Below are 27,026 nucleotides of genomic sequence, written 5' to 3'. Positions count from 1 at the left end.
AACTAGGTCATCAACTGAAAAAACAAGTGGAAAGTCTACTGTTGTGAGCACAAAGCCATCTACAACTACAACTACAACTACAGGAACTCCCCATGTATCAACTACAACAGCCAAAATCAGTACAGCAACTACATCAACGCAACAGACATTGAGTACTAAGAAAACAAGAGCAACAACTACCCTAGTAGTTACGACTAGGTCATCAACTGAAAAAACAAGTGGAAAGTCTACTGTTGTGACCACAAAGCCATTTACAACTACAACTAAAGGAACTCCCCATGTATCAACTACAACAGCTAAACTCAGTATAGCAACTACATCAACACAGCAGACATTGACTACTGGGAAAACTACAAAAGCAACAACTACCCCAGTGGTTACGTCTAAGTCATCAACTGAAAAAACAAGTGGAAAGTCTACTGTTGTGACCACAAAGCCATCTACAACTACAACTACAACTAAAGGAACATCCCATGTATCAATTACAACACCTAAAATCAGTACAGCAACTATATCAACACAGAAAACATTGACTACTGGGAAAACTACAAAAGCAACAACTACCCCTGTGGTTACGTCTAAGTCATCAACTGAAAAAACAAGTGGAAAGTCTACTGTTGTGACCACAAAGCCATGTACAACTACAACTACAGGAACTCCCCATGTATCATCTACAACACCTAAAATCAGTACAGCAACTACATCAACACAGCAGACATTTACTACTGGGAAAACTACAAAAGCAACAACTACCCCAGTGCTTACAACTAGGTCATCAACTGAAAAAACAAGTGGAAAGTCTACTGTTGTGACCACAAATCCATCTACAACTACAACTACAACTAAAGGAACTCCCCATGTCTCAACTACAACAGTTAAAATCAGTACAGCAAATATATCAACACAGCAAACATTGACTACTGGGAAAACTACAAAAGCAACAACTACCCAAGTGGTTACGACTAAGTCATCAACTGAAAAAACAAGTGGAAGGACCACTGTTGTGACCACAAAGCCAACTACCGCTACGACGATAACTACAGGAACTCCCCATGTATCAACTACAACAGCCAAAATCAGTACAGCAACTACATCAACACAACAGACATTGAGTACTAAGAAAACAAGAGCAACAACTACCCTAGTAGTTACGACTAGGTCATCAACTGAAAAAACAAGTGGAAAGTCTACTGTTGTGACCACAAAGCCATTTACAACTACAACTACAGAAACTCCCCATGTAACAACTACAACAGCCAAAATCAGTATAGCAACTACATCAACACAACAGACATTGACTACTGGGAAAACTACAAAAGCAACAGCTACCCCAGTGGTTACGTCTAAGTCATCAACTGAAAAAACAAGTGGAAAGACCACTGTTGTTACCACAAAGCCATCTACAACTACAACTACAACTAAAGGAACATCCCATGTATCAATTACAACACCTAAAATCAGTACAGCAACTAAATCAACACAGCAGACATTGACTACTGGGAAAACTACAAAAGCAACAACTACCCAAGTGGTTACGACTAAGTCATCAACTGAAAAAACAAGTGGAAGGACCACTGTTGTGACCACAAAGCCATCTACCGCTACAGCGATAACTACAGGAACTCCCCATGTATCAACTACAACAGCTAAAATCAGTATAGCAACTACATCAACACAGCAGACATTGACTACTGGGAAAACTACAAAAGCAACAGCTACCCCAGTGGTTACGTCTAAGTCATCAACTGAAAAAACAAGTGGAAAGACCACTGTTGTTACCACAAAGCCATCTACAACTACAACTACAACTAAAGGAACATCCCATGTATCAATTACAACACCTAAAATCAGTACAGCAACTAAATCAACACAGCAGACATTGACTACTGGGAAAACTACAAAAGCAACAACTACCCAAGTGGTTACCACTAAGTCATCAACTGAAAAAACAAGTGGAAGGACCACTGTTGTGACCACAAAGCCATCTACCGCTACAGCGATAACTACAGGAACTCCCCATGTATCAACTACAACAGCTAAAATCAGTATAGCAACTACATCAACACAGCAGACATTGACTACTGGGAAAACTACAAAAGCAACAGCTACCCCAGTGGTTACGTCTAAGTCATCAACTGAAAAAACAAGTGGAAAGACCACTGTTGTTACCACAAAGCCATCTACAACTACAACTACAACTAAAGGAACATCCCATGTATCAATTACAACACATAAAATCAGTACAGCAACTACATCAACACAGCAGACATTGACTACTGGGAAAACTACAAAAGCAACAACTACCCAAGTCGTTACGACTAGGTCATCAACTGAAAAAACAAGTGGAAAGACCACTGTTGTGACCACAAAGCCATCTACAACTACAATTACAACTAAAGGAACATCCCATGTATCAATTACAACACCTAAAATCAGTACAGCAACTATATCAACACAGCAAACATTGACTACTGGGAAAACTACAAAAGCAGCAACTACCACAGTGCTTACGTCTAGGTCATCAACTGAAAAAACAAGTGGAAAGTCTACTGTTGTGAGCACAAAGCCATCTACAACTACAACTACAACTACAGGAACTCCCCATGTATCAACTACAACAGCCAAAATCAGTACAGCAACTACATCAACACAACAGACATTGAGTACTAAGAAAACAAGAGCAACAACTACCCAAGTAGTTACGACTAGGTCATCAACTGAAAAAACAAGTGGAAAGTCTACTGTTGTGACCACAAAGCCATTTACAACTACAACTACAGAAACTCCCCATGTAACAACTACAACAGCCAAAATCAGTATAGCAACTACATCAACACAACAGACATTGACTACTGGGAAAACTACAAAAACAACAACTACCCCAGTGGTTACGCCTAAGTCATCAACTGAAAAAACAAGTGGAAAGACCACTGTTGTTACCAGAAAGCCATCTACAACTACAACTACAACTAAAGGAACATCCCATGTATCAATTACAACACCTAAAATCAGTACAGCAACTATATCAACACAGCAAACATTGACTACTGGGAAAACTACAAAAGCAACAACTACCCAAGTGGTTACGACTAGGTCATCAACTGAAAAAACAAGTGGAAAGACCACTGTTGTGACCACAAAGCCATCTACCGCTACAACGATAATTACAGGAACTCCCCATGTATCAACTACAACAGCCAAAATCAGTACAGCAACTAAATCAACACAACAGACATTGAGTACTAGGAAAACAAGAGCAACAACTACCCTAGTAGTTACGACTAGGTCATCAACTGAAAAAACGAGTGGAAAGTCTACTGTTGTGACCACAAAGCCATTTACAACTACAACTACAGGAACTCCCCATGTATCAACTACAACAGCTAAAATCAGTACAACAACTATATCAACACAGCAAACATTGACTACTGGGAAAACTACAAAAGCAACAACTACCCAAGTGGTTACGACTAGGTCATCAACTGAAAAAACAAGTGGAAAGTCTACTATTATGACCACAAAGCCATTTACAACTACAACTACTGGAACTTCCCATGTATCATCTACAACACCTAAAATCAGTACAGCAACTAAATCAACACAGCAGACATTGACTACTGGGAAAACTACAAAAGCAACGACTACCCCAGTGCTTACAACTAGGTCATCAACTGAAAAAACAAGTGGAAAGTCTACTGTTGTGACTACAAAGCCATCTACAACCACAACAAAAACTACAGGAACATCCCATGTATCAATTACAACACCTAAAATCAGTACAGCAACTATATCAACACAGCAAACATTGACTCCTGGGAAAACTACAAAAGCAACAACTACCCCAGTGGTTACGTCTAAGTCATCAACTGAAAAAACAAGTGGAAAGTCTACTGTTGTGACCACAAAGCCATCTACAACTACAACTACAACTAATGGAACATCCCATGTATCAATTACAACACCTAAAATCAGTACAGCAACTATATCAACACAGCAAACATTGACTACTGGGAAAACTACAAAAACAACAACTACCCAAGTGGTTACGACTAGGTCATCAATTGAAAAAACAAGTGGAAAGTCTACTATTGTGACCACAAAGCCATCTTCAACTACAACTCCAACTACAGGAACTCCCCATGTATCAACTACGACACCTAAAATCAGTACAGCAAATATATCAACACAGCAAACATTGACTACTGGGAAAACTACAAAACCAACAATTACCCCAGTGCTTACAACTAGGTCCTCAACTGAAAAAACAAGTGGAAAGTCTACTGTTGTGACCACAAAGCCATTTACAACTACAACTACAGGAACTCGCCATGTCTCAGCTACAACAGTTAAAATCAGTACAGCAACTACATCAACACAGCAGACATTGACTACTGGGAAAACTACAAAAACAACAATTACCCCAGTGCTTACAACTAGGTCATCAACTGAAAAAACAAGTGGAAAGTCTTCTGTTGTGACCACAAAGCCATCTACAACTACAACTACAACTACAGGAACATCCCATGTATCAATTACAACACCTAAAATCAGTACAGCATCTATATCAACACAGCAAACATTGACTACTGGGAAAACTACAAAAGCAACAAGAAAACCACTATTAAATACCTCACTGATTACACCTAGGTCATCAACTGAAAACACAAGTGGAAAGTCTACTGTTGTGACCACAAGGCCATCTACAACTACAACTACAACTACAGGAACATCCCATGTATCAATTACAACACCTAAAATCAGTACAGCAACTACATCAACACAGCAGACATTGACTACTGGGAAAACTACAGAAGCAACAACTACCCCAGTGCTTACGTCTAAGTCATCTACTGAAAAAACAAGTGGAAAGTCTACTTTTGTGACCACAAAGCCATTTACAACTACAACATCCCATGTATCAATTACAACACCTAAAATCAGTACAGCAACTATATCAACACAGCAAACATTGACTACTGGGAAAACTCCAAAAGCAACAACTACCCCAGTGGTTACGTCTAAGTCATCAACTGAAAGAACAAGTGGAAAGTCTACTGTTGTGACCACAAAGCCATCTACAACTACAACTACAACTAAAGGAACATCCCATGTATCAATTACAACACCTAAAATCAGTACAGCAACTACATCAACACAGCAAACATTGACTACTGGGAAAACTACAAAAGCAACAACTACCCCAGTGGTTACGTCTAAATCATCAACTGAAAAAACAAGTGGAAGGTCTGCTGTTGTGACCACAAGGCCATCTACAACTACAACTACAACTACAACTACAGGAACATCCTATATATCAATTACAACACCTAAAATCAGTACAGCAACTATATCAACACAGCAAACATTGACTACTAGGATAACTACAAAAGTAACAATTACCACAAAGCCCATAACTGTTATAACTGGTTCAGATATAACTACAACCTCTCCTCAGACATCTATCCCACAAGTTACAACTACTGTAACAACAGGAACACCACATGTATCTACTTCCTCACCTAGAAGTCCAATCACCACAATGTGTTTTTGTATAATAAATGGGAAGCACTATCAACCAGGTCAGTTATTCACATTATAAAACTTGGTAGACATTGATATTTGAACAATGGTTCAAAACTAAACTATTTAGCTATTACAATGTAATTAAAACTTTAAGATTTCTTTGTTTTGTTTAATTGTTGTCCTTTTGAAAAATAAGTTTATTTTTCAAATCAGCTTATCTCATTCCTTACAGGAGAAACAATATTGAACAAGACTGACATTGGATCAGGTATTTGTCTGACCATGAATTGTTCAGCTAGATGTGAAATTCAAAACACAACAGAACTGTGTGGACAGACATCCCCTTCACCCACTCCATACTATGATTGTCCACCGTGGGAAGTAAATGTGAGTAATAAACAGATTTGCTAATATACATATAATAGAGAAAGGTAGCAGAGGTTGTTAGCAGTGTTAACCTTTACAATGTAATTTATTCATGATTTTAGAGCTTTGATGAAAATCACGATGGAGCGATCACGAGACAGATGCTTATGCTGAGAAGAGCAAGATTTATTAAGGGCAAATTCATAAACAGAGTTTATGGTCCAGGGCCATAGAGCCAATGCGGAGAGTATGGGAATACAATGTAAAACACAGCACAAAACAGGCTATAACAAAATAACAATAACACAAGCAATCACAGACAAGACATGGATTAACCACTATCACAGGCAGAGCACATGCGCACATACAAAAGAGGCATAGAATCACCAACAAGACTAAACAAACACAGGGTATATATACATACCATAATGAGCATTAAACAACACAGATGATAGAAATCAAAGGCAGGGAAACTTAAACAAGGGGCGTAAAAACACGGACGCAAAGCAAAATAAAGACATGAGACAGCATAACCATGACTACAGGACACTAGGGAGGGGCCAGTCATGACAATAATTTATAGATTTCTTTGTGTCCTATGAAAGATAATTCCAACTCAAAAAAAAACAAATTTTGTGTTTGTTTGTTCTTTCTAACTATATTAAAACAGGATCTTTACCTTTAGTTTACAGTAGCACTGCAAGTAAAAGTATTGCATTGTGTGATAGTTCTTTAAATAATGAATACTTTTTCATGGCAGACAAATGAGACCTTTATGCTTGAGACCTGTAACTGCACCATGGCCAGGTGCATTGAAGACAACATTATAGAGATCATCCCTTATGAGTGTCCACCTCTTCAAAACATCACCTGTTCAAATAAGAAGAAACCAGTATCTGTGCTTGATAAGAATCATTGCTGTTATGAACAAGCCTGTGACTGTAAGTAAAGGAAGATTCATAACACATAGCAAGTTCATAACACAGATATTATAACACATCTGACATACGCAGCAATAAAGAATTTAGCACTCGTGACCTACATTTTAGCTGAATTCAAATCCAATGCACATTCTGTGCAATTACACAGACAGCTCAGTACAGGTCAGTAATATACAAAATACTAAATATGTGCTGTACAACTAGACTCAGAGCCTGATACAATTAATTAGATTTATTAAATGTATAAGAACACATACATTATACATACATCACATACATGACCACTATCATCTATCACAGATGGTATGAACTTTGTGTACAGAACATGTATATTACATGACAAAAACGTTCTTTTCATCAAATGGTATTGAAGTTATATTTTGCATTATACTTTCAAGTGAAAAACAAATGCAAAAAGTCAGGTAAAGAAGGCCATCTATTTTCCATCCTAGGCATTTGTGAAGGCTGGGGAGACCCTCACTATATAACTTTTGATGGACTCTTCTATAGTCATCAAGGAAACTGCACTTATGTTTTAATGGAGGAAATCAGACCTAAACACCATTTGAAAATCTACATTGACAATGTCAAATGTGACCCCCGTGAGCCCGTGTCCTGCCCCAGGGCAATCATTGTGCACTATAACCATATTGTAATCACACTGAAAAACAACAACCTTGTAGGAGCTGCAAACCTGGAGGTAAGAGTTGACTTTAGTGGAACCTCTGTGCATAAGTTTATTAATGCTTTTCTTATAATTGTGAACAAAAGGATGTGACTATTCTATGTCTCTTTTTTTTATTCATTCAACAACATACTGCATTCATTATAAAACAAAAAGTGGTATATTCTAATACTTTTCTGTTGTTTTTAACTTACACAGGCTTCAATAGGTCATAAGGTATTAAGATTACCTTTCGCAAAAAATGGCATGAGTGTGGTGAGCTCAGGTGTGAACCTGATTCTGGAGATTCCACAGCTCCAGGTTGTAGTAACATTTGGAGTTACTGGTTTTAGTCTCTTCCTGCCATTCCAATATTTTGGGAATAACACACAGGGACATTGTGGTATGGAAATATATTTGCATTTACTTTTTTATTCAGAGTTACTTGTTCTTATTCAGAGTTACTTACAAAGATGTTTAGTTGTCAATTTGCACTAGCTATGTACTAGCTAAGAAATTAGAAGCAGCTAAGAAAAGTATCCTCAGCTATACTTAGCTAGTACTAATAGGTTAGATTCCTAAAATATCCTTAAATTAATATATACTAGCAGAAGGAAGAGTGCATTGTGGACTTACCTTTGACAGGTACCTGCAACAACAACCAGGCTGATGACTGCATGCTACCAGGGGGGAAACTTGTTGATAACTGTGAAGTAATGGCAGACTACTGGCCAGCTAATGATCTGTACAACACAGACTGCCCTGTGCCAGCACTTGTGCCCACCCCTCCACCCACAAAACCTTCATGTCCATCCAACCCTGTATGTGAGCTGCTCAAGAGCAAGTGAGTAGCTATTCAGTTCTGCCAGTGTCTTGTTTGTTATAAGTAGCATGTCATGTGGTGATTGATCAGGACATCAGCTGTATTATCAAGAAAATACACACATACACACATGAATGCATGCACACACATACACAAATGACATAACATCATGGTACACACTGCAAAAATGATTCTCTAGAAACTAAAATACTTTAAAATCTAGATTAATATTAAATAAAAAATAGACATCTACCCACTTAAAACATTAAAATGCTCATTTAAAAATCCTCTCTGGATAAAGCTAGCTTGCATCGATCCCTCACCAGTTTTGGCAATATAGTATTTTTTAAAATTATTTCCTGCATTTTTGTTTGACTTACTCGTGCAACCTTCGGATACAACAGACACTGCTTGATATTAATCATCACTGCACAAACATCATTTTGGATCATCCCTTAGACTTCAGCCAGCTACCTCTGGAACCGAGACCGGTTCCTAAACACATCACAGTTCCCCACCATCAGGAAGTGAAATGGGGGCAGTGGTTAATGTAATTGACTTGTAATCAAAAGCCTGCTAGTTCAAAACCCATCACTGCCAAGTTGCCACTGCTGGGCCACTGAACAAGGCCCTTAACCCTTAATTTCTCAAAGCTGTACTCAGCCATGATTATAAGGGTTTTTTTGGGTAAAAGCATCAGCTAGATGCTGTAAATGTAAATCACAGGCCCCCAGTTATACATCATCAATGATCTTTCTAAAAGTCCTTGCCATAGACTTCTCACCCTCCTTCCACCTGGCAGGTGTTACACCCTCCACTTTCACACCTCTTCCTGAGGCTGTGACCCCGCTGAGCTCCACACTGGCACTTTAACTGCACTGTTACATTATTTTATCTCCCAATACCATTGGTATTAAATGGTGGAACAAGTATTACAATGAACACTCTCTTTCTTGTTTAATAGAACCTGAACACTGCAATGCTTTTGGGGAAAACGCACCTTGGTCATAGTTCAAGACCTTTTACTGTGTCACTTATGAACACTACAAGCTCACATGAAGGAGAGCCTAGAATCTCTCTTGAAATAAGAATGCAAAAGAAGGCATACAAATGCTTAAAATAATCTAGAAAAAGAACAAAAAAAAGAAGACTGTTTTCCTTAAACGGGAACTTCTGATGTTTCTAACATGGCTTTAATTCGCAACTTGGTCATGTGTTTTTTCCTATCCATGTGAAGTATATTGGAACTGATTTCACTATCCTCTTTCATTTTTCTTTTTTCTACAGCTTGTTTAAAGACTGTCATCCCATCGTCTCCCCTGACAACTACTTCAAGGGCTGTCAATTTGACAGTTGTCATATGATAAACCCTGCTGCAGTGTGCACCAGTCTACAGACCTATGCCTTAGCCTGCTCCCAGTCTGGCATCTGTTTGCACTGGAGAAACCATACTGACCTGTGTGGTAAAGCTCACTAGTCATATACAGCATGCAGTTTTAATAACATGTATTCAGCAACTTTCTGATTGACACCTACTGAAAATAGCTGCAAAGTTCTTTGAAAGCATATAAGAAATAACAAGCCTGTTATTCCTCAGCTGTTCAGTGTCCAGGTGACAAAGTCTACAAACCTTGTGGACCTGCTGACCAGCCTTCCTGCCAGGACAGGTGTACTGTCATATTTATATTTAATTTAACAGCTCACAGTTCTTCCCCTCACTGTGTACTGAGTTACAAACTAAAGGTGTTAAACATGTCTTTTACAAGTCTTATCTCAAGTGGCTGAGTATGTTAATGTAGCTATAGGCACACGTGTTTGGCTAGGTGGGAAGGACTGAAATATTGGCTGATAGGTCAATTTTGTTATGTCAGACTGTTAAAGGACTCTTGTATACAGATTGTTTTAATTAATGTCAAACAATTAATGAGAAAATGTATATTCTGTACCATTTTTAGTTACAGGCTTGATGAGCATACTATGAATGTGACTACTGAGGGTTGCTTCTGTCCTGATGGAATGTTGCTGTTTAACAAGGAATCCGGACTGTGTGTTGAAAAGTGTGGTGAGTGAATAGCCTGTGCTCCTAAGTCGCCCTATACATGATGCAAAGATGTCTGATCGAAATGTGATTTTCTAATAGGTATATTTCTTCAGTAGGTGTTCCGATTTTAATGAAAAAAACAAAAACAAAAACAAAACAGATTAGCAACTCCAAATTGTTTTTGGAATTTACTCTGAGTAACTTCCATTAGCCAAAAACTGACTGTTGTGCAATATATACTGTATATGTTTGTGAATTCACTAACTACTCTGTAGTCATTTTCTGCAAGAAATTGAAAGTAGTGCATGCTTATACTGTAAAAAGTCAGAATTACTGCAAAGTCTGTTTATCTACATAGAATGATAAATACAAAGCAATAAAATTGCCTTGGTTTTCTTTTAGCAAGCAACTGTAAACACATCTTGTAAAACAGCTCTAAATTGTGCTTAAGAACCTGCAATGTTGGTATGTTGGTATAGAACTGTAAAACCAGAGTTATCTACTGTGGAGTCCTATGCAGTGATCTATCATCTCTGTGTATGCACTGTAACAGTATTAAGCAGATATGTCACAGTATTGAACAGGTTCATAATTACAGCATGGTAATATTTGCCTCATTGTTTGTTTCTGCCTCTGCAGGATGTCTAGACCCATCTGGCCAAGCACGAGCAGTATGTTGACTTCATTAGTTTGAGACTGTAGCTAATACTGGCTATTGAACCAATATTATAACATTGTTTTCTTGCTTTCAATGTCAGCCCAGAGAGGAATTCCAGTATGGCTGTCAACATTGTGTTTGTGATGAGTCAACTATAGCTGTGACCTGTAAACCAAAGCAGTGCTCAAACAGTAGCCAAGTAACCTGCAGTGAACCAGGCTTCGTTCCACTCAATGTGACAGATACCTCAGATGCATGCTGCACCATAGTCTCCTGCCGTAAGACTGCATACTTTAGACTCATGCATTTCAGTTTCAAGCTTTTCTTGCCTCAATACACCTCATCCAACTCAAGGACTTCGTGATCAGCTATACTGGGCTGAAGAATGCAATTATTGTTTTGGGTTTTTTTCTAATGTTAATGTTAATCAAGTTTAAAAATTTTGCCCATAGTATACTTTTAAGGTACTGCTATATTATTCATTTGCTAAGTGTTTTCATAGCAAAATATATGACACAGTGCAAATATGAATGTCACAAGTTGCACTACAGTTCCTAGAATTGTAGAATTCTAAGAACTGTAGACTTAGAATTCTTATAGAATATTTTTCACAGTATTTTTCTGCAGTTTCTCTATTGAATTCTATCTATAACACCAACTGTACCAGGCAGAAACCATTCATTTTAGGTGTAAGATTGTTTTTCACAATAAAATCCATGACCTCTTTTTCTTGCTCTCCACTGTTTCTTCTAGACTGTGACATCAGAACCTGCCCCAATGTGGAAGAGAAATGCAAAATTGGTTATATTCCTGTCCTCCAAGTACCTGAAGGAAAATGCTGCCCTGAACTCATATGTGGTATTAATATCTAGCACAGATATTTCTCAGCTTCTTCCTTTCACATAATCACATTACCAGTTGTTTTCGCTATTACTTTTTTCTGTTTGTGACTGATCATGCTGTGTAATTTTATGTTGTTCCAGAGCCCAAGAAAGTCTGTGTGCACAAAAATATGGAATATCAGGTAACAACTTTGCACTCAAAATGCCACCCACGTTAATAATATTCAACATTTTTTGTTTATTTTTGATACTATTGTAATGTTCTCTGTGATTCCACTTTATTTCCAGCCTGGTACCACAATCCCTGTGGTGGACTGCCAGGAGTGTAACTGTACCTGGGAAGTGGATCCAAAAACCCAGTTGCACAAGATCCATTGTACATCTGTGACTTGTAATGAGTGTGAGCCAGTGAGTATTGCTTAGCTTTTTCTATACTGTACACATCTCATATAGTCCTTTCACAAAAACTCCATGTTATTTAGTTATATATTATAGGTGCCTTGTTTGGACACCAAAGCTGTCTCTGTACACATTATTAAACTATGATGGATTAAACTGGACTCAACATAGTTGCCAGTCAGTGTCCTGATTGTGCCATAAATCGAAATATATATGTGAATAAAGACAGACACTTGTGTTCTTTTCCACAAGTCACTGAAATGGGAAAGTTGTTTGCATAGGTACAGTCTATGGCAGTTTTATCATATATTTAAACGTTTCGATAATTGCTGTTCTTTTTAATCCACCAACATTACCCTAATATTTGTACTTGACTCTACCTCTGCCTTTCAGGGATATGAGTATGTGGAATCATCCTCTGAATGCTGTGGCAAGTGTGTGCAATCCAAGTGCATCTTTAACCACAATGGCACCACACGCATGTTGCAGGTAAATGTCAAGCAGTCAGCCTAGAATACTCTGCACATAGCAACTGTACAAGATGTTCCTAATATGAAGTATGTTATATTTTTGCACCTGAAAAAGTCAGGTTTTTACTTGAGTGGGATACTGCATTGAAAAAAATATAGATTTACCAGTTCCAAGCCTCCAACATTTATTTTTTACATCTCCAAAAAATAGACAACATTTAAGGGAACATTTGAGCTTTTGAGGGTTTCTAAACTGTTGTTGTTTATTTGTGGATGATGTAGCATTCTCGCAATGTAGTGACTAGAATCATATCTCTTTCTGTGTAGAGTGGAGCAAAATGGGCCCCTAAAAACACAGGTTGTAACTGGTTCATCTGCACATACATTGGTGGAGAGTACATTACTACAAGCTACAAGACACAGTGCCCTCTTCTGAACATCGACAACTGCGAACCTGTAAATATAACACACACACGTACACGTACAACTTGAGCAATTGAGCAGGGTTGCTCAGGGTCCCAACAGTGGCGGGGCTTGAACAAGCAACCTTTCAATTACAAGTCAAGCACCTTAACCACTGAACAAATCTAAAAAAAAATAGTTAACAGTTACTTGGATTTAATGAAACACATGGCATAGAATCAGTGCCCGCTTTCTTTAGGAGAATTTGAATTTCCCCATTTACTAAGCATTATTCCTAGTACTAATGCATTCTTGGCTGTTTTTTGTCCAATTAATAAAAATGACTTTCATAATAAATTATTGTAAATGGTTGTGTGAGAATGGTAAGTAATCATTGTGGGTATTGGCAATAATCATTGACGAAGAACTTCCTACAAATTGCAATGTGATACAATGCAATGGAATATGAGTGTATTGGTTATTTGGGATTACTTTGTGGCCACACAGCAGAACAAATGTGATTTTCTGGTCTGATCTTTGATATGCAGGGTACAGTACAGCCTTCATCTGATGGCTGCTGTCAAGTTTGTGAGTATCACTTTACCATAATGTATCTTCTTAAAACTCTGCATCTGACTGATTGCTAGTGTAATATACCAAACATTAATATACCAAAACCATTCAGCTTAAATATAAATTGTGTTTCTGTCATCAGGTGTGGAAAAGGAAAAGGGATGTAAAGTACAGACCACAACTGATTACATAAATCACAATAGCTGCAAATCAAATTTCACTGTGGAACAGACACATTGTCAGGGTGACTGCAACAGCTACAGCAAGTGAGAGCACAAACACATATGCGCACACACACACCAGCACACACTCTCATATGCACACATATCTATACACATCACCCACTAACATCTATCTATCTATCTATCTATCTATCTATCTATCTATCTATCTATCTATCTATCTATCTATCTATCTATCTATCTATCTATCTATCTATTTCAGGTACTCTGAGCTGGATTCTTCCACCTGTAGCTGCTGCCAGGCTACCCACACCAGTAACCGTACAGTGACCCTGAACTGTATGAATGGAGATACAGTAACACACACCTATGTCCATGTGGAGGGGTGCAGCTGTAACCATACTAAGTGTCATGCAAGCAACACTTAGCCTGCACCACATATAGGAGATACCCACCTTAGCTCCGGTCTCCTTTTAAGTATCTACTGTGCCTGCAGTGTCATAGTGAAACTGTCATGGAAAACCCATGGTTTTGATCAGCTTGCTTTGAATATTTCCATTTCTATCTAATTTTTTTTAGAAGATTTCACTTTATTTAGTGCTTTATTTAGATTATTTTTCAGAGATGTCTTTTAAAGGAGTGGGATGATTTACTATTTATTCTTATAACTGAAGCTGTTTAAATAAAATACAGTATGAAAAGCATTTAGGATTTCTTTGTTTATCTATGAGTATATAAAACAATTACGGAGTGTCTGGCCACAAATATAGCCTTCATTTCAACATAGGCAGAGCAAATGCAAAGTAAATACATGATTAAAACTGTGAGGAAAGAACATGGGACAGGAACTAGTATTGTGTAGGACCCCCTCTAGCCTGGCAAAGTGCACCAATTCATTATGCCATTGATTCCATAAGTGAATGGAAGATGTCTGGAGTGATGTTGAGCCATGTCGTCTGGATAGACACCCACAGCTCTGTGGTGTTTGTAGGTGCAAGATAACGGGTGTGAATGGACCTCTCCACCACATCCCATAAATGCTCAGTTGGGGTCATGTTGTGCAGAAGTGCAGGCCGCCCATTCATTGGAACTCTGCAGAATACTCCTCAAATCAGTTCTGGACAACTTGGGCCCGATGGCATGGTGCATTACATGGGGCACCACCTAGATATAGGGAAATTATTATTAGTTATCAATTACTGAAGGTTAATCAATAATGTATCAATTTCCTTTGATATTATAGTTTGAAATGTGTGCAGTGACATAATACTGTTGGTTAAAATGTATGTTCCATAATGACCAATTTATTGAATAAATACAGTTTAATGATTAATCAGTATCAAAAGTTTAAATGTTATAATATAGAGGATGTATAAAATAATCGACTTAGCTCAGGTATACAGAACTCACTAACAAGTTATTAGAAGAATGAAAGAATGAAAAATAAAACCAAAATAAAATTGAATGAACCATAAACCCAGAAACTTCACACACAGCTTAAACCAAAGCAAACTATTCAGGAAGCTACTATGACCAAGTAAATTAAAATGGAGCAAAATGCCTTTATAAGAGAGAGTCCTAACAGGCAAATAGGCTTTGTAATGTTTAAGCTAACAGGGGTGATATATCTCATTGTGGAGTGACTATAACTAAAGAAGTAGTAGATACCTATGTCTAATGGCCGGATCACATGGAGTGATTAATTCTATAGTGATGATAAATATAGGAACAAATTATTGGCACCAAAGAATCGCATGTGAATGAAAGAAGAGGCCTACTTTCAGTCTAGTCAGTTGTCCACCAGTGTGCAAGGAGGTGACACAGCAAGGTTCAAATAAACTGTGTGTAAATCCAAGGTTCTTCCTGGCACTGCCAATGACCCAACTGTATGCTGAACTGTCTGTAGATGTTCAAATATTATGCCACGAGCCAACCCAGCACAGATCAGAATCCACTGAGATTCATGAGGCTTTGGAGATGTTCCAGAGATGCTTGCAGGTGTTTAAACTTGTGACTAGCTGTGAACATAGGATATTCAGATGTAACAAGCATAAATGGCTTTGTAGTTGATAACTTAAAATTAATTGCCTGCCAAAAGAACTAATTTTAACTCTATCAATGACAAAAAATGTCAGACATACAATATTTAAAAAATGATAGAAATTGCTTTACATAATCTAAAAAGCAATTACACAAATCTAACATACAATATTAAAAACATACAATACATAAAAACAACATACAATATAAAAACAATTATGCATACTTAATTCTTAACTCACAAAAACTTACACTACTCCTGACACCTCCACGAAAATCCAAGAAAGTATTTTGTGGAGTTACGAGAAGGGAATGAACTCAATTGGTCTATCTATGAATAGTCATGTCTTTGGTTTTGGTCCTAGCCTTTGACTAAGTTAAAAGAAGAAAAAGAAAGGAATGAAACATTTGAAACACAAAGGCATAACAGAAGATAGGTACCTTCTATTAAACTGATACCTAAGGTTAGCTGAGGCAAGTTTTAGAACCTAATATAACTGAATAATTTCCATCACACTAATTTCACCTAAGCAGTGAGTCGTCTGTGTTTCTAAATGCAAGAAAGTAATATAACATATAACAAAATATAAGGAAACAGTTATACTTTTTCCAAAAAGCATATTATTTACCAATAAAGAAGAACTTGGTTATTAGGGTACATTAGGCAAGAATCTTAGCTGCCTTCATTTTGTCAAAGACATCTGTGACATCTTTGCTTCTTCAACCTAATATACTTAAATTGAGGAGGGAATCAATTCCTTAATAATATTTATAACATTACTATGCACACTATATACTGATAGGCATGAGTATCATAATAATTTCATTAGTAACTGATATAGCAAGGCATGAAGAAAGAAGGCAGTATATGTTGATATAGAGAAAGGTCAAACAGCAGTCCAACAGTGAGACTAGTTGTATTTTTCCCAGGATGGAACACAGTTCTGAAATGTTAAGCATCACCATCAGTCATGATGAGGTAATATACAGTTAACTGGTCCATGTTGAGAGCCTTGTTACAAACCCTGGGGGCAATGTGAATCCATGTTTTAAATGCAGCTCTTTTTTTCTCATATAAAAATGGCTTTTGCACTCGCCAGGCTAGGTCAGATAGTCATGTGTCCTTGTAGAAGTTACCAAGGAGATTTGGAGACCTGATAAGGTAGTGGAATTTGAACCTGGCGGAGCCATGTTCTAGTCTTGATAACAGGTCTTCCAGGATGGGTGTTGTGCTTATATAGAGGTGAGAGTGCAGTCAAGGAGAATGGAGATGGGGGAATGCCATTCTCCACTACGTATCCCCCATTTGCTGAGATGGTCAAGGCCACGGGCATCAGACCACTGACATTGAGATGGCTGCAGGCAGCAGAATGCTCTACTATGGTGCCTTGGTTTAGTTACTATGAGGGGGTCAGGGCACATATTCTAGAAATAGGCAGGAAAGCAGGGACTTATCAAGACCACTGGCCATTCTCTCAACTGTATGAGAACAGATTCTTTATCTACCTCATCCTCTACAGTGTTACTAGGGGGTTGATTATGTTCAGGTTCCTTGTGTTTGATAACCCATCTTTTGGGCACATTTGTCTAACTGGGTTTGCAGAACTTGAGTTTACATCACATCGAAGTTGGCTATACCGAAGGCTAAAAGATTCTTGGGGGTCGGCACGGTTTATAGTTGGACATGAGGGATGCAAGGTCAGAGAGTGTAGCTTTTTGGACTCTCTACGTAACCAGGTCATGTCTTTTGGTCGAATAGTGCTGTCACCATATCCCCAAATGGGTCATCTTTACTAGAGGTGCTGGATTGATTTCCATTACTTATGTGGTGGGGGTTTAATTACGCACACGTGTTTACTAGAATTTAGTCTCCTAGATCTCACTATGTTCAAACCAGATAACCGCAAACACCCTTCGATTAAGTGTTTGCAGTTATCTGGCTTGCCTCTAGTTTATGAGTTAAAGAAAGTTCAACTGGTTCTTAGGATATGGAATGTTAATTAATTCACAGTGATAGCCACTAATGCAACTGTCCCAGCTGTCCCAGACACCACTGTGCCAGCTGTATACCTCACATATATGCCAGATGTGCCTGGTCCCTTGGTGAGTCTGGTCCCCTGGTCACCTTCTAATTCAAGCCTGATTCACTTTAAAAGTAAGTAATTGAATAATGTGTTTACGAATTATGTTTAAAACATTTCGACAAACATATATGGTTGCCGGTTCTTACTGGTTTATTGACAATTTTATTCTTACACTGGCAGTCTAAATGAACTGCTTAAATATTGTTTCCTGTATGATTACTGATACACACAAAAATGCAATAAAACAGAAAATATACAGCTAATAGTTTTTCCTCAGTATTTTAAGGGTTCTACTCTAACCTTGACTGTTTCACATTGCTTTGATATAGGCCTACTTTCTTACGCTTTTTAATCTTCAAAATGATCTGCTTTCTGAGAATTTTACACTGCTCCTCTCTTTTACTGTTTCTCTCCTATGCTCATTTTTAGAAGCTCAAAAGAAGAAAATGAAAAGGTAGCAAATATCCTTAATGTTTTGATGTGCCATTACATTATTGTAATGAACATAGACATAATACAGTAGCCTATGCCTTTTTAGTATCTCATTTTTTCCAAATATTTGCACTTTAAGGTATTTCTGCTTGCTGCGCCTAATAGAGTGCCCACTGAGAGTAGGTGCAAGTCGTTTGTAATATACTGGCTTATGGGCATATATTAAATGTATATTAATGAAAGAGTCATTAATAACATCGTGTCGTGTCAGTGGGCTTTAATTTTGAAGTGCCTATTTAACATTATCACGAAATATCCGTCCACCGTTTCTGGCTTTTACACGACATTTTTTTTTATTATTATTATTTTTGCGATCATGGAGAACTTCGAAGTTGTAGGGGATGACATATTAGGCTTCGGAGTTGGTTGTGAATAATACATTAAATAGTGACATTTACGGCTGGTTTACATCAGTAACCACAGTTACAAACATTGAGGAAACAAGATCATTAACGTTGGAGCCCCAGGCAAGTATCTAGCTAGATCATCGATTTGGTTGTGTTCATACCACCGGCATGCTACTTTTCACTGCCACATAGCATGAGTTAGCTAGCTAGCTAATAGGCTGTTTATCTATACTGAACCTGCTGGCAATATGCTGTCATAATAATTAGCTAGCCAGCTAGATAGCTGGTAGATAGCCTTGGAAATGCGTGAATATTTTCACACTTAGCGTAGTAGCTCGCTTAGCGAGATACATTTGTTTGATAGGTATAATAGCAAACTAGCTAGCCAGCTAGCTTGTAAGTTATGCTAGCTAGCGAAGCCTTTCCATTAACATCTATGGTAGCTAGTATACACTGTGTTAAATAAGTTAACCTAGCTAGCTGCTAGATGAAATGGGAGTAAAACCTAAAATACTTAGCGCCTACTTCTGATTTCTGATGTTTGAGCTAGCTAGCTAGCTAGCTAGCTATTATTGTTGTAACTACAGTTCAGTGTGGAAATGACATCGAGACACTGTCTTTAAATTCTAGCTAGCTAATTGCAGATTTTTACTATTCGTTAGCAAACCTAGCATTGTTGTATTGCTAGTTACCGCAAGGGTTCAGCGTTGATATACATTCGTTAATATATATATATTCAAACATATTTGTCTGCTCTGCTTATTTTTTTCTGTTTCAGATGCATATACAATACGTGGTATACACTATCAGTTATTTGATAAATCACACTGGTTTGCATTTTCGCTATAGACATTTCGATCATACCCTGCTGAACTAAGGGAAGAACCCCATTGCTGAAATTGTCTTGATTTTATAATCAAAACGAATCAATTTCGAACTTTTACTTCACTATTAAGCATAATTCAGGAAAGTTCAGTCTATTCTGTTAATGGTAGTGTTTCATAAACTGTAGCCTTTGCGTGTGTTTTTTGTTTTTTGTATGTATATATGTATATTTTTCTGTGTATATTTCTTTTGGTTTGCATATGACGGTAGAGCCATGAACAAAAAGCAGTCTAGCTAATGACTAGGTTTATTCAGTGTTTACCTTGTTTAAGTTTGATAAAAATCCAAAAAATGAATGCAGTCATAAATGTAATAACATTTCATTTCATGTGCTTTTTGTTTTTCTGTTCCCCTTTGTTTGCATTTTCCGATTTAGTCATGGCGGCCCTGTCGGAGGAGGTACTGCTAGTGGTGAAGAAGGTCCGGCAGCGGAAACAGGATGGAACACTCTATCTAATGACTGAACGCATAGCCTGGGGCCCAGAGGGAAAGGATCGCTTCACTGTCAGCCACCTGTACGCAGACATCCGCTGTAAGTATTGCCTAAAGCTCATAAGTGCTGCCCCCTTTTCCCAAAATGATCTTTGGTTGTGCCAGTTTTGGCCATGATGGTGGCTGTGTAAAGAGTAACCATTCCCTGCTGTGTGCACTCACAGGTCAAAAGATCAGTCCTGAAGGCAAGGCCAAGATCCAGCTTCAGCTGGTGCTACACACAGGAGAGAGTACAACTTTCCACTTTGCAAATGAAAGCACAGCTATGAAGGATAGAGATGCTGCCAAAGACCTCCTACAGCAGCTCCTGCCCAAGTTTAAAAAGAAAGCTAACAAAGAACTAGAGGAGAAAAACAGGTAAATCTGCTTTTATCCAAGCTAGCCAAGTTAGGGGGTGGGGGTGCATTAGATTGCTTGTGCCATTGCTGTAATTGATTAACCTGTTTACTTTCCTTACTGAAAATGGTGAAAGTGGGTTATGGTATGTAACTAAATTCAGCTAATGTTTCCTGTACATATAAACATAAAACACAAATTCAGTTTATTCCTGTTATTTCCCAGGATGCTGCAGGAGGACCCAGTGCTGTTTCAGCTCTATAAAGACCTGGTAGTAAGTCAGGTCATTAGTGCAGAGGAATTCTGGGCTAATCGGCTGAAGCTGAGTTCCACAGATCACTTCAGCTCTAACAACAATAAGCAGGAAGTGGGCATATCAGCAGCCTTCCTGGTGAGCTCAAACACCCAGGCTTCCTTTTACAACTTTCTCTCATAATCAGTAATTTTGTTTAGACTGAGTACTGATTATTATGAATGTGCAGCTGGCAAGTCTGTGTTCTAATGGAGCGTCATGTTGGTTATAGGCAGACATTAGACCTCAGACAGATGGATGTAATGGTCTGAGATACAACCTGACCACTGACATTATTGAATCGATATTCAGAACCTACCCTGCAGGTGAGGCATCATCATGCCAGACCAGTCTGCATGCTCGTCACATCCATTCATAACACACTAAATATTAAAGGTAAATAAATTATGACTGTATGGTGCATCTTCCAGATATACCACATAATAAGAGAGAGATTGTTTATACTGTTATCTACTATCCCATGTTGGCTGTGGTGATGTTATCCTGGGAAACATGTCTGCTGTTGGCTTTTGGAGTGGCTCAGTTTTCTAAAGACTGGGTAGTGTTTTGGCAAGAATGTACACATGATTTTTTTAAATTGTTCCAGCTACTATGTAGACACTGACTTGCTTGGTCTTAAATCTCTCTTTGTGTAGTCAAACAGAAGTATGCTGAAAATGTGCCTCACAACTTGACTGAGAAAGATTTCTGGACACGCTTCTTTCAGTCACATTATTTCCACAGAGATCGCATCAATACTGGCCTTCAGGATCTCTTTTCTGAGTGTGCCAAGCAGGATGAGAAAGGTAACTTGCCAAAAAATTGTTGAGCAAACAAAATTACCTGGTTCAATAAATAAAGATGAAAAGGGAGAACAGAGTATAATAAGTTATTTGTATAGTGCCTTTCTCAAGCTCAAGGTTGCATAACAAATGAGGCAAATAAATGCCGTCATAAATCATGAACACCAAGACTTAACAAGAAGATAAGATGAATGGTGTAGGAAAACGGAATCACAGAATATCTCTATGCAATTGTTTTTTTAAGGCAACAGTATGAAGAATCCCATAGAGAACATATGTTGTTTTAGTGAGAAAGAAAGAAAAAAATATTTTGAACAGTAAGTTTGAGAGTTTTAGAATTTTATTTGAAAGAAGACATTCCACAGAGACTATGGGGGAGAATTTAAAGGTTGGGTTCCATGACACTGAAAGCGATCCATTGAAATGCAGTAATAGTTAATGTACTTTTCATTGTTTCCAAGTTGCAATTCAAATTTGGCCATGTAGCTTAGCAGTAGCTGGAAAACTATAACATCGCTGTAGTATGTCCTGTTCTTTTTCTCCCTGCATACAAGTTTTAGGTTGTTTTTTTGTTTGTTTGTTTTTATAATAAGAAAATGAGGAACAGAGAAAATGAATAGGAACATAATAGATTGGAACAGAACACTTTATCTTTTATGGTTCCCAGCCCTGCTCACTTTTTAATAATCTGTATTGCACAGGGTTGAAGTCCATGGTGGTTCAAGGTGTTAAGAACCCCATGGTGGACCTGCTGTCTCTGGAGGATAAAACATTAGATGAGGTAATGCTATGAACCAGCTATGGAAACTCACTCCATATTGCCTGCTAATGGAGTTAGAAAGCTATAGTAACATAATAAGCCATTTAAGATTATTACGGTTATTTTATAGTTATTTTACCATATGCTTCACTCTTATTTTACCTTGTCTTTGCATCGTGCCTAAAACCCATTTAGCTATAGCAAAATCACTGTAATGTTCTGTCTAAAGTAGCTTACTGCTTTTATAAAATGGCAACAAAATGCAATATGATAAACATTGTTCAAGAGATCATATTAATAGTGACAGTGACAGTTACTCCACCAGGCACTTTTTGCCCAGCAAAAAAAAGTTTTAAATGCTCTTTAATAACTTCGTAATGCCAAGTTCAGTTGATGTGTGAGGCCATGTATGTCATTTATTGTTTGGTCATTTTAGGTATTTTATAGTAGCTTTGAATGTGGCTCAGCCAATCTGATTTCAGATTTGGAACTATCCATTTTATAATAGTCTTTAACTATCACATGTGTCCTCAGGGCTATGGATCCTTAACAGGTCCCTCCACATCCAACTCAAGTAAAACAGTGAAGGAAAATAGTAACTCTGCCATTATCAAACGCTTCAACCATCACAGTGCCATGGTGCTGGCAGCTGGCCTACGTAAAATGTAAGCATTCAGACAAATGTGTCGTGTACAGGCATGAGCCTGTTTACATATCTGTAAAGTAAAGTGTTTGACCCAGAAATCTATGTCTACAGGGATACTTCCAGTGACCAAGCCAGCGAGACCAGCAGCACAGATGGGAATTCTAGAGATTCAGATACCTTTCAGCCACCGATTAAAAAGGTCTAAAATAAGCCCAATATATTTATTGTAAGAGAGAGTTTTTAAGTTTTCCATAAATATGTTGAGGTATTATGTATTTATATTTACTATATTTTTAATCACCACCCCCCTAGGTGAAACTTCAAGAAGCCATTGAGTATGAGGACTTTCAAAATGAGACGGGCCCTAAAACAATTGCATTGAAATTGAAAAAATTTGACAGGTACATTTGAGCTACCTAGATCTAACAGGTATATTTGTTGAATTCTGTGTCAGAGTAGGAGGGGACTACTTATAATCTTAAATGATAGTTACGGAAATTAGTTATAAAGGTCAAAACAAAAACAAAGTATAAGGTGAAAAGAAAAAAGAAAGGCAAGCAAACAATGTTTGAAATGTAGAACTATACTGTCATTTCTTCCTGTAGTACCTTCCCAGAGTCTCCCATGTATTGTGTACTTTGTGAGGCAGTTCAGGTTTTTCTATTATTTAAGGTTTTTATAAGATCTTTGTTTTATGTTTTGTTTCTTGCACCAGTACATGCTACTTTGCAGTTGTTTTTAAATAAAAATTGTATTTTAAGCTATGCAGCATATGATTAGCTATGAGGTATCAGTATATTTTAACAAATAAAATATTGGATCAAATTGGATAAAATCTTGCACACAGAATCAAGAATGATATGGAATGTTAAAATATGTGTCTCGGTACACCCATACAGCATCTAACTAGAGTCAAAAGGATGAAGGTCTTTGAAAACGTCCTTCCCCTTGTTTCGTGTGCCACCAATATTGCAACAAAATAAGTGAACTAGCTAACTCATTATTACAGGTACTCATTTGTGTAATTCCTTTTTCCTCTTTGAAATACTCTGGATCCCACCCCTTTAAGATATTCGCATGGTCCAGTTCCCCTGCAATCTCATCACTACTCTACAAGTCAGGACATCATCAGCTCAGTCAGCTGCATCCAAGAAGAAATGAGCTGCTATAAACCCTGCCTTACTCAGGTTTTCTTGCCCTACCTCTGTTAGTCTGGGCCTATCTAATGTATTTTGTTACTGTCTTATTCTCTACCTACTCCTTACTCACTGTAATTCTTCCTTTTCTTTATCTTCTTTCTTTTCTTCTTCCTTCTTTTTTTCAGACTTTTGTTTTTGATCCAGCCAAAACAAGCCACCTATTCTCCTTAGATTGAATTTAAGTCTTTAAATTGATAGTTTGCCCTTTTTGCACGGAGACTCACCAGCTCTAGCCAGCTCAGTCATAGTATGAAATGCTAAAATACAAACACACTTGAGTGTTAAAGGGAATAGCTTGTTAAGAGTTGCTCTCTGATCAAATAAATACAAATTGTTAAGTCATTATGAGAAGACTTGCTGTGTCCTTGCCACTTGGGATTGAAAAAAGCCCTTGTCATTTGTTGTCTTTGTAGGTGATGTCCAGCAGTGCAGCTAGTTCAGCCATTACAGCCCTATCTCCGGGAGGAGCGCTAATGCAAACTGGAGCCCATCAGACAGTCAGTCGTAAGTTCCAGTCTCTCTTGCAGCTTTTTTGTATGTATTTATTTTATAAATTGAGGTTCTGTAAACCTTTTTGATTTGTATGATGTGGCAATAAATTGGTTCCAGACTGGACTGGATACATGACCCCTTATAGCATTTTAAATTTGGTTCAGTTTAGGGCTGTTTTGTAGTTGTTCCCCTAAAACAACTTGAAATTAGGTGCTTCATCTGTTACTGCATGTTGAAGTCAACACATTACCTCAGGCTTATTAACAATCATGAAACTTTTATGCATATTGCAAACGATAACTTGACTTTAGAGCTACAAAACACCAGGAACAGTTTCTACAGTAGTTATTGTAGTTTATTGACTGTATTCCTCGCCTTATCTGTTTGTGTACATGTGCATGTGTGCAGAACTGGTACCTGTTGATATTCAGAGTGAACTGAAGCACTTGTACACAGCAGCAGGAGAGCTGCTACGGCACTTCTGGTCATGTTTTCCTGTCAACACGCCCTTCCTGGAGGAGAAGGTACAGATGACACAGTTCACAACAGCAATTACTGCAGCAGTGTTATAATGCATCCCATAAAATGTAACAATGTATGTTTGAAGTGCTTTATAAGTTCAGTTTTTGAACTGATGTTACAAAACATTTTTGACAGTTCCTGCTTGAGAAACCATTTTACTTTGCTTAGTGTTTCTTTGTGGAGTACTACAACACTGATGGCCACTAGAGGGCTGTTGTATTACTTGTTTGGTTGGACCTTACACACACCACAGCCCATTAAGAATATAATGCATACTGTGTTTTGTGTAGTTTCATTGCATGTTTAACCATTTCATTAAGAGTGACATTCTTAACAATATTTGTACCTTTGCCTAAACCATATGTTTAGGTGGTTAAAATGCAGTCCAATCTGGAGAGATTCCAGTCGACCAAGCTTCACCCTTTCCAAGGGAAGATTCAACGGGAGTACTTAAGCAGCAACGTAAGGCCCCTGTCCCTTTTTAATGTTATTGTGTTAAGGTTTATACTCAGCTCTTTGATATTTCCTGCCTGTGTTAATGTATCAGAGAATTTGTTTTTGTGTGTGTGCACTATATTACTGACAATATTGCCCATGGAAGAAATGGATAAACAGGGCATTTGAATTAGAGGCACTATGCAGAAGTGGTGTATCTCAAACTAATGAAAAACAAAATGGTGAACATGCTTAGTTGAATTGAATGTGTTCGTTTGTTATATTCACAGCTGATCAGCCATCTGGAAGAGATGATTCAGGCTGCTTATAACAAGTTCCATGCCTGGCAGATGCGCCGCATGATGAAAAAAACCTGAAAGAAGAGGGGCAGATTCATTTGAAGGACGATAGGAGAAATGGAAAGAGGGAGTAGAGCGCAGAGCGGAAGTACACTCTCTTTTTAGGCCAGGCAGGCTGCTCCTCCCAGAGTTGAGAGTAGTGAGTGAAACCATCTGTGGCTGGATGGGCAGGACACTGCTCTCACCAAATTGGTCCATGTGGAGATGGACTGCACCAAAAAGAATAACTAGTGTTTTGAGGAGGGGGGGGGGGGGTTCCCTTTATCTCTGTTTTTCTTCTTTGTACTGTTTGGCTTTCTGCTATTTTCTCTCACTTTCAGTGGAGGAGAAGTTGTCTGGCTTCCTGGTTAATATTGGAATCAGATGTGGACTTGACAGTGTTGAATTTCATGACCAAACTGTGGGCTTAATGATACCAGAGGAAGTATTCTCAGGAACTATAAATGTTCAATGCAAAATGACCTTGTGAGAAGGGGAATTTAAGTGGTGCACAGGACACAAGGACGAATTCTTGAAACTTAACCGATTTAAATGCAATGCAGTATGGCTCTGTAGACACCCAGAGGCCAAAGGTTGGGAGGGGTATAAATAAAGCAATACTGTAAAAATACTCTTTCTATTATACATTATTAATGTGTGCATACAGCTAGCTGAACAGCTATTCTAACTGCACTGAAGATAAGTTTCAGGATGTACTCAAAATAAAGTAACAGATTCCAACTGACCTTTTCATTGAATATCTGTAGTGTTTAAATTTGTCCTTATTATAGATTTGTATTTGTACATTTGTCTTTATTGTAGGGACATCTCCAAAGTCTGAGTTGCTTAAAATGCTGTGTGCTTTTGGAAAGTTAGAAAGGTTCAAGGTGTAGCAATAAAGAAAGTAAGAGTATGACCTTTTTTCTTTCAGTATCTAGTACATGGAATACTTTTCAGTTTACAGTTTCCTTTGGATACA

At 37.9% G+C, this 27,026-nt stretch overlaps 2 protein-coding genes across 2 annotated transcripts in view; both read left to right on the top strand.

The window, feature by feature from the left end:
• The window catches only part of LOC113592068 (uncharacterized), a 41,162-nt gene extending 26,005 nt beyond the window's left edge, over positions 1 to 15,157 (top strand). Inside the window, exons 30-49 of the mRNA XM_081713843.1 lie at positions 524 to 2,630; positions 3,357 to 5,579; positions 5,756 to 5,910; positions 6,650 to 6,830; positions 7,283 to 7,530; positions 7,714 to 7,897; positions 8,140 to 8,338; positions 9,605 to 9,780; positions 9,915 to 9,984; positions 10,273 to 10,379; positions 10,998 to 11,029; positions 11,117 to 11,294; positions 11,770 to 11,874; positions 12,000 to 12,040; positions 12,147 to 12,266; positions 12,651 to 12,746; positions 13,055 to 13,183; positions 13,678 to 13,717; positions 13,845 to 13,968; positions 14,147 to 15,157. Of these exons, the coding sequence (XP_081569969.1) occupies positions 524 to 2,630; positions 3,357 to 5,579; positions 5,756 to 5,910; positions 6,650 to 6,830; positions 7,283 to 7,530; positions 7,714 to 7,897; positions 8,140 to 8,338; positions 9,605 to 9,780; positions 9,915 to 9,984; positions 10,273 to 10,379; positions 10,998 to 11,029; positions 11,117 to 11,294; positions 11,770 to 11,874; positions 12,000 to 12,040; positions 12,147 to 12,266; positions 12,651 to 12,746; positions 13,055 to 13,183; positions 13,678 to 13,717; positions 13,845 to 13,968; positions 14,147 to 14,312 (6,681 nt within the window). The 3' untranslated portion in view covers positions 14,313 to 15,157. The remainder of the gene's footprint in view (positions 1 to 523; positions 2,631 to 3,356; positions 5,580 to 5,755; positions 5,911 to 6,649; positions 6,831 to 7,282; positions 7,531 to 7,713; positions 7,898 to 8,139; positions 8,339 to 9,604; positions 9,781 to 9,914; positions 9,985 to 10,272; positions 10,380 to 10,997; positions 11,030 to 11,116; positions 11,295 to 11,769; positions 11,875 to 11,999; positions 12,041 to 12,146; positions 12,267 to 12,650; positions 12,747 to 13,054; positions 13,184 to 13,677; positions 13,718 to 13,844; positions 13,969 to 14,146) is intronic.
• Positions 15,158 to 18,780: 3,623 nt separating this feature from the next.
• Positions 18,781 to 26,792, top strand: gtf2h1 (general transcription factor IIH, polypeptide 1). Its single transcript, XM_027019943.3, has 15 exons — positions 18,781 to 18,967; positions 20,109 to 20,264; positions 20,389 to 20,581; positions 20,786 to 20,951; positions 21,085 to 21,178; positions 21,509 to 21,658; positions 22,357 to 22,436; positions 22,950 to 23,080; positions 23,173 to 23,260; positions 23,374 to 23,462; positions 24,131 to 24,248; positions 24,674 to 24,764; positions 25,161 to 25,276; positions 25,644 to 25,736; positions 26,000 to 26,792. Exons 2-15 carry the CDS (start codon positions 20,111 to 20,113, stop codon positions 26,084 to 26,086), a joined length of 1,650 nt encoding a protein of 549 aa, XP_026875744.1. The 5' UTR covers positions 18,781 to 18,967; positions 20,109 to 20,110; the 3' UTR covers positions 26,087 to 26,792.
• The last annotated feature ends 234 nt before the right edge of the window (positions 26,793 to 27,026 follow it).

Source organism: Electrophorus electricus, chromosome 4, assembly GCF_041902795.1.
Source record: "Electrophorus electricus isolate QZ-2024a chromosome 4, ASM4190279v1, whole genome shotgun sequence".
NCBI lineage: Eukaryota > Metazoa > Chordata > Actinopteri > Gymnotiformes > Gymnotidae > Electrophorus > Electrophorus electricus.
The sequence above is the reverse complement of the archived record's forward strand: the minus strand, read 5'-3'. Positions and strand labels throughout refer to the sequence as shown.